Below are 8,509 nucleotides of genomic sequence, written 5' to 3'. Positions count from 1 at the left end.
TATATTAATCACTTATAGTTAGGGAAAAAACAAGATACCCTCCAGCCCTTAAAATAAAGGGGATATTATTGTAATTATATACTCAAGCTAACTATGGTTATAAATAGAGGTATTTTAAGAATAAAAATTACACACTCGTCTCCCTAAATTCTCATTGATCATGTCTTCTTTCCCCTTTTTCTCTTTTCTTAACTCACGAGGCATGCCCACTACAGCAATTTAGGATCCAACAGACACATTAGTGTAATGAGTTGCGACTTGCGAGTAACCAAACCAAAATCAGATCTTAAATCCCAAAATCATAATAACTAAAATTCTAAAAATCAATGCAGTTTTCAAAATCAACGGTCTGCAAAACACAAGGTCGCCAACAAACTATTCAAGGATGATTCTGACTGGAGAACTCACGAGCTCCGTAAGGAAAACACTACTAAAACAATAACAAGAAGTAAAACAGAGATTGAAATTCAAAGGGCCACGCATTAACTCCTGAATTCAAATAACCAAAAGCAAATCCTTCTTCCTTTCTTAAAAATCATTACAAGAACCTTTTATACATCAAGATAACTTCCAGCAACTTCTCCCCACTATAATTCACCGAAATAAAAGCAATACACAAGATCCCAATACATGAGCACCCTCATTTATCCTGCCTTAACAGAGAAATTACTTTTGGATGACTCAAATATTTTTTAGATGAAAATAAAAACTTGATCAATGCTAATCACATACCTTGCGGTTGCATGGGTCCACGGCTGGATGAGAAGGATGTAACTGAGCCTCGGCTAGAGGGATAAACAGGAACAACACCCAGGTCATAAGGCTTGATGCTGGCTCCAACTGGGTTACCTTCACCCTGAACTTTCCTGGCCTTCGGTCGGTCCTTCCTTCCCCTCCGAAAAAGCTCCTGGATCTGTCGGTCGTGATCTTTGAGCACCTGGTCTGCGTTACCAGATGGGCGTAGCAGTGGACCAGAGTAATGAATTTTGTTTCCCTTTGGGCCAAAGACTTGATTCTGAGACGATGATGTTTGTTTCCTTTCAGTCGACAAGGATGAATGATGGATGACGATTAAACTAAAGTATCTGGCTTTACAGTAATTAGAGCAATGACAATTTTTCTGATAAGGCTGTTTTTTCTTTGTTCTTTCTTTTTAAATATATGCACGAGGTAGTTTTCTCCAGCGCAAATTTGTGACATTGCTTCAGGAAAGATGATAAAAATCTTCCAATGATCAAACATAATTTAAAAAATATAATTAAAAAAATGGAGCCTGATAATTCTTAGAATCAAAGAAAGTTTACAAAAGAGCTGCATCTTTAAGTGCGCTGCTTTTTAAGACGATGGGATGGAGTAGGCAATGGAAACAATATCAAATGTGAACCACCAAAACATGTTAAGAAAAATTAAAAAGCAAATCAAATCAAATCAATTAGAAGAATGAAATCGTCTTTCCTCGATACAAGTAGTCAAAAGCGCTGTTGTAGAGTAAAATGATTGATTAAAAGCCAAATGAGTTATGTTTGCAGTCTAATTTATTAATTAATTGGACAAAATTGATCTAAAACTTTCAAGATTTATAGGCTCCATAATGCCCTAAAAAGAAGCTACCACAAAATACTAAATTAAGCTACAAAATTTTTCAAGATTAACAATACAACAACAACAACAATAAACCTTAATCCCACTACCGGCAACATGAATCCTTCTTCAAGATTAACTAAAAAAAAAAAAATGCAACAATGAAGACTATAAAAATCATTAAATAGTAATTGATTAGTAATATTAAATGTAATTCTTTTCCTATTGTACATCAAATAAGCATCCGCATGAATCTTGAAGAAATCCAACGGACAAAAAATACAAAAAAATATGGTTAAGGATGACCCACATGCGAGATTAAGGTCCCACGGTTTATCAAAAGGCTGAGAATTCACTAGCAGAACACCGAATGACCTGTCTGACTAGGTACAATTCCCCCTAAGCCGAGGTTGAAGGCCAACCGAGCCAAGATCACAGAACCAAAAACCAAAGCCTATTGAGCCAATCGGAGCCATCGACCCGCCTCTCTTTATAACTCATTTTAATTGAAGAATGCAAAACCCCCAGCCATCCCACGGATGCCGTTGAGATTACTCGCTGGAGGTCAAGAACCTGCTATCACAGATTACCTCATCGAGTAAACTATCTGGCAGATTATGATAATTCACCCTCTACTTGATAACCTAGTATTACGATGCCGATAAGAGTTCCTTATCTAGGGATCAATAGTCGTCAGCTAGACTAGCATAGTTAACCGAAAAAAATAAGTTGATCGATTTAAGTTTTGTCGACCCAAAGATCATTAAAGGATGACAACCTGCCGGTCACCAAATTGGAATCTGTCAGCATTCTTTATAATAATTTAATTTAATACATATAATTTTGATTTTGAAAAATGAGATTTTAATTTTAGAAAAAATGAGAACGAATAGATCTCATATATTTCATGGTTTAGATAATCAAGCACCCCCTTCAAGCAACACACTCATCCCAAGAAATAAGCATGTTACCCGACGAAGGGGCTCGATTATATAAAATACAGAATTCATGACATCCGTTTGCTCTGCGAACATTTCTTTTATGTATGACCGACAAGTTCCCGTACGTAATATAAGTATTAGATAGAGTTTATTTTACCTGAGTTCCAATTTCCCTATAAGAGCAAGCTCCTATAGTTAATTACATTTTAAATAATCTAAGTCATTTAAGAAAACTCTCAATTAAGTCGGTGGTTCTATCTTTAAGATTTCAAAATTTAGGTTTCCACGATTGGACACGGAAAATCAAGTGAGAACGGCTTGAGTGGGAACAATTATTTTCAAGAATCCAAAGGAAAAAAGAGTAGAGGGAAGATCTGAGAAAAACCTTGGTGGTCTCCCAACTATCCTATTATTTGGGCTCACATTTTGGAAATGATATTATTTAGTGTTTACTCCTATCAATTATTAAAATCAGGGCTTACATTTGCATAATATTTGCTCATGCAAATATCTTAAATAGAGGGAGAAGGGTTTACGTCGCCCCAGACAGATAACCTCGGAATCCTACAAAGGCTAGGACTTATACTGCGCAACATCATTGTGCAAAATCCTAAAGAATAATATGAGGATTTACGTTGTGTCAGGCGAACCACCTTGAAATCATATGGGTTGTTTAATTCTAAGAAAGATTTAGTAGAAGTAGATCTTGTTTTACTACTGAGTGATGGTTGTAGTCCGAAGTCGTCCTTCGTCCTCTGCATCTTCGTCGTGCTATCCACGAAGTTTGCTCTGAGTCTCTTAATGTAGTGGCTTCAAGTTTAGGGTTTTATATGTGACCGTGCAATATTGTTAAGTCAGTAACTTGCTGCAGTGCATCTCCTAAAACAAGCAACTACTTTTTATCCAAAAGGTTTTGCGAATTCTATAAGCAATTATATGAATAAAAGAACTATAACGACGCGGTAAAGATATGCAATAAGGAGTGCAGAAAAGGAAAATAAACAATAAAATGTCCTGTAAAAGAAAAGGCAGTAGAAAGTGCAATAAATAAAATAAACATACGTACCTAGGTTTACTTGCTGCAACTGCAAAAGTTAGTATTGCATATAGAAATAAACGAGTATAACAGAGAATTTAACAACAAGGCAATCATGCATTTATGTAAAAGAACAAGTAGTGGCGTATCACACGGAAAACTCGAAGAAAATCACGAGTGAACCACGAAAACTCAAAGAAAACCGTAGGAAACACATGAAAAAAATATGAAGAAAATCACAAGTGACCCATGAAAACTCAAACAAAACCATATGAAACGCACAGAAAATCGAAAAAAAACCAAGACATTCAGGTCAGGGTAGGCTCAACTTAACTATTCCCGAAAGACTCCGAAGGCAACCAACGGTCATCCATGTATATAAAGTCCGACATTAAACTAGAAATTTCCAACAAGACAATCTTAAGAGGGAAATTCTTAACCCAATACAGATAACTAACAATTGAACATTTAAATTGTATCATTCAAAGTTTACAGTTTGTCATGCATTTAAAAGTAGAATTTCATTTATCAGTCAAAAGCATTTGTTTCGTTAGAAATGTATTTTGTTTTATTTTATCTTTAAATGTTTTGAAAATATCGTCCACAATCAAGCGACTGGAGAACCCTCTAAAAGGCGCAAGCCTAGATAACCTCAGCGAGAGTGGAGGGGTATTCAGCCGCAACAAGGGAATTGTTACACCAATCTCTATTCAGGTTGAGTATGGAAAAATGACCATCAAAACTAGTACTCACCATCGCACCCAAAGGCTGCAGCAAAATCCAAGCACTAGAGGAACTCTTTCGCTTCTTTCTGCGAGGGGAAGGAGGCAAAGCACCCGAGTAATTGAGAAGGCATTTTCCCTTCCGGCGACGAGCCTCTTCCTCAAAAGTAGAAGGTTCTTGCTCCAGCTCGGGCCCTTGTTCTGACTCATGCTCAGATTGAGCCATTGAAGAAGGTCAGCTGTCTTCCCTTCTCTCAGACGTGAGAAGCTCATAGTGGTCAGTCGAGGAGTTGTTGGCCTTATCCAGGGTTGTTCCTCTGGCGACTCCAACTCTTTACCATCGCTTGCCAGGACGCTTGGGGTTCGCTTAGCCTCTTGCCGTTGGGAATCAACCCAAAGAGACGAGAAGAGTGCTCTGGTGAATGCGATAAAGAAAAAGCATAAAAGCCGAGAGAAAGAGGCGAGAGAAGGATCGGAGGACATAGCGAGAAACTCCAACCCAACCCTTATATATAGGGGACCCAGAGATGCGGAACAGTCGTGAAAGACGTACCTCGATTTCAAGAGTTCATCACATCAACACAATTTTTTAGAGAAGTAATTACAAAATTAAATATCATTTCAAAAAATAATAAAAATGAAATATTTTATAAGTGACTCATTTGTCGCTTTGAGCAAAACAAGCACTCATCGAAGCAGCTTCTTGTACATCAATTCTCCATCAAACTAAAAAACTTCTACGCGATCTCCCTAGACCTAAACTAGGAGAATCAAGCATGCCTCTCGGATGTCCGTAAGCTCTGAGCGAAACGCCGCCAGCTCCTCCAACAACTCCTATCTCTTCCTCCCTCTGCATCTCGATGATTTGGGCATTGAAGTCTTCCATCATCTATAGTTGATGGGCCAGCGACCCAGGGAATATCCTCCGCCTGTCAGTCGCCTCTCCATGGGTCTAGGGGGGTTGGTCAGGTGGCTAACCACATTCCCATCGCTTTGGGTCTGCGTCGGAGTCGTTTGAACCAATCTCAGAATCTACCCTTCACCATCATCCGCCATCGACAAGTTGGTGATCTGGATCGCCTCTTCTGCATCAAAAATCAAAAATCAGAAAATATGAAAATTTTCCTAACCACGAAAATCGAGTCTTATCATACCAAAGAGTCGATATATCTTAGTCCATTGAAGCGACAGACAACTCTCACCAGCGGCGGCGCCAGAGCAATCATAGTCCTCTGTCTCCTGTCCGGCCAAAGCACCAACTTCTTGCATCACAGATAAAGGGACTCTAGCAGCTTCCCATTCAAGAGGATCAGTCGACAGTTCATGAGCACCGGTAACCTTGAAGTGAGTTGGATGACCCCACTTCGTCTGTTGGTTCGACCACCTTCCTTTCAAGGAGGCCAATTCTTTCGAATTGTGCCCTCTGGCATCCTTTCTGCTTTGGGCCCCTTGTTTTTGTCCAACCTCTTTTTTGCCTCAGGAAAAGGCCACAACACAAACGACCCAAAGGCCCTTCTCAACATCTCAACACTAGGAGCATCGTCCAATACAATTGCCATGAAGAATTTCTGAGAGCCATCTGCCAAAGCACATAGACGCAAAAGCAAAGAGTGGACTAAGGAGGACCCACAAATGGAAGACCAAGAGCCCACAAGCGGTAGACCAAGGGCCCATGAGAGACAAACTAAAGGTAAATCAGCGGAAAACCAAGGGTCCGTCATCAAAAAGATAAGCATTCACTGGTGGAATACTGAAAGACCTGTCTAACCAGGCAGTTACACCTTACCAAGGTGTGTTCTTTCCTTCCTAACTTACATTCTATTCCTTCGGTGAAATTCAAAGATGGATCAAGATTTAACACCTATATAAATCCATGTAATTCTTACCTAAAATGCATCACACAATAATTAGTAAGAGAAAGAGAAAGAGGAAGAGGAAGAGAGTAGGGTGCTGTAAGAGAAAAAAAAAATCCAAGTGCTTGCAAAAGATGTTCTTTCGCTTCTTTAAGAAGGAAGAAGTTTTGTTATACTGCTTTCTAACAAGAAGCTTTGGTCAAAGCAAATAAAAGTTTGCATTTGAACTTTTGCTATATTAGAGTAAGAGAATAATTAATCATTAACATTACAAAACGAACACTTCATGATATAAACTCATATAATCCTCGCTTATTTAATATCCAACAAACCAAAGCAACAAGATGAAAAGAAAAGGAAGAGAAAGAAGAGAGGAAGAGGAGAAGGTAGGATGTTATACGAGAAAAAAAAATTTCCAAGTGCTTGCAGGAGGCATTCTTTCGCCTATTTAAGAAGGAAGAAGTTTTGTTATATTAAATTCTAAGAAGAAGCATTTGAACTTCTGCTATAGTAGAGGAAGAGAATAATTCATCATTAATATTAGAAGATGAACACTTCATGATATAACTCATATAATCCTCACTTGTTTAATATCAACAAACCGAAGCAACAAGATGAAAAGAAAAGGAAGAGAAAGAAGAGAGGATTTATCCAAGATTACCAAAAAAATGTCTTCTCATTGGTTTGCAAGGGGAAATCATCCATATCTTTTAAGGAAGAAAAAGTATTGCTATTTTGGGTTCTAATATGAAAAAAAATTCTGGTTATAGTAGAGAATAGTTTTCATTTAAAGTCCTACAATAAGGAGTGTAAACGAACCGAACACGAAGGAACAGAGTTCGTGTTTATGTTCGGTTCATTTGAAATAGGCTCGTGCTTGAAATTGTCCTTCAAGTTACTGTTCGTGTTCGGTTTTGATTTATTTGAAATATGTTAGAAATGTTTGAAATGTTTAAATTCTTCGAATTGTTTGAATTATTCAAATTGTTTAAATTGTTCGAAATCTTACAAATTTATTTGTATTGTTCAAATTGTTGGAAATCTTTCAAAAGCTTAGACCTATATGAAATTAATATTTAAACATATATGAATCACAACACAAATGCAAAATAGTCGAAGCACATCTCACAATACAACCATAATATCACATCTCATTCATAAAAAAATTCAGATGTAGAGGCAATATGCGAGATTTCACTCCCAAAATTTATGTTTCACTCAAAGAAAGTAAATAAATTTAAAAGAAATATAAGAAAATTTAAGCTAATAGATGAACCTGATGATAAATACGAAATTATAAAATTTAATATAAGTTAAGCGGCGAACATGAATATCAGGTTATAATTTATAGGATTTAATTTTTTAAAATATGATAAATTTTTAGCTATAATTATGTTGAATTATTTTATATTTCGAACAATAACGATTCGAACACGATCGAATAAATGATTGTTCGTGTTTAGTTCGTTTATAAACCGAACGAAAAAAATTTGTTTGTGTTTGTTTGTGTTTGTCTCGTCGAACGAATCAAACACGAACTCCCCGACGAGCCGAACACAAACTATTCACGAACAACGAACTATTTTGACGGCCCTACCTACAATACAAGAAACCAGATCAAATATATATACTCCATATCAAGCCAACATCTTTAAAATAGGTGACCATATTCTCTCTTAATTAGATAGAGATATCTTTATCCATATCTCTACTTTTATAAGATGAGAAATCCTTTGTACACACTTTTAACGTTTAGTGGATTAGTCAATTTCTTGTGTACTCCACATTTGTGTGTTTAATATATTTTGCAATTACTTTGTGATCCACCGTACTTGTCCATGTGTTGATGCACTCTTTTTCCTAACAACATGCACATAGAAGATGGGGTGTATGTTATTTCGTGTGCTTAAAGATAAAGTATTAAACCCTACAATAGAAAAATGATGACCACTGATGGATAATATGGCGGATGGAAGAGAACCTAAGAAAAATTTTTTAAGGAAACTTTTGTAAAACTGTAACAAACGAATGCCTTGAATCCTTCTCCAGGGTTCATCCCTCTATTATATTTAGATATTCTTCACATAATTAATGTCTTCCAAACTAAAATTTAGTTAATAAATGGAAATTATTGCAGCACGGTATTGTGGCGCTATGCTTATATAAATATGAAAATTGCAATTCATCATATTTCCAAACACGTACCTGAGGCTGACCAATGTGGTTATCCTCATCTTGCTTACGGGCAGACCCTCCAACCAATACTTGATCATATATTCTGTCTGGATGATCATTTCCAGACTCGGACAACCTGCCAACTGGAAGAGTCATTTCTAATTGAGAATAATTTCTTTCTCTTTCACCACCGTCTAAAGC

The 8,509-nt window shown here is 36.9% G+C and overlaps 1 protein-coding gene across 1 annotated transcript in view; it reads right to left on the bottom strand.

Annotated features, from left to right (window-relative positions):
- Positions 1-494: 494 nt before the first annotated feature.
- The window catches only part of LOC110030258 (probable serine/threonine-protein kinase At1g54610), a 54,409-nt gene continuing 46,394 nt past the window's right edge, over positions 495-8,509 (bottom strand). The window contains 2 exon segments of the mRNA XM_020732884.1: positions 495-1,015; positions 8,339-8,509. The exon segment at positions 8,339-8,509 is cut by the window's right edge and continues 5 nt beyond it. Of these exon segments, the coding sequence (XP_020588543.1) occupies positions 725-1,015; positions 8,339-8,509 (462 nt within the window). The 3' untranslated portion in view covers positions 495-724.

Source organism: Phalaenopsis equestris, unplaced genomic scaffold (assembly GCF_001263595.1).
Source record: "Phalaenopsis equestris unplaced genomic scaffold, ASM126359v1 Scaffold000690, whole genome shotgun sequence".
In the NCBI taxonomy this organism is placed as follows: Eukaryota; Viridiplantae; Streptophyta; class Magnoliopsida; order Asparagales; family Orchidaceae; genus Phalaenopsis; species Phalaenopsis equestris.
This window is presented reverse-complemented; position numbering and strand designations above follow the sequence as displayed.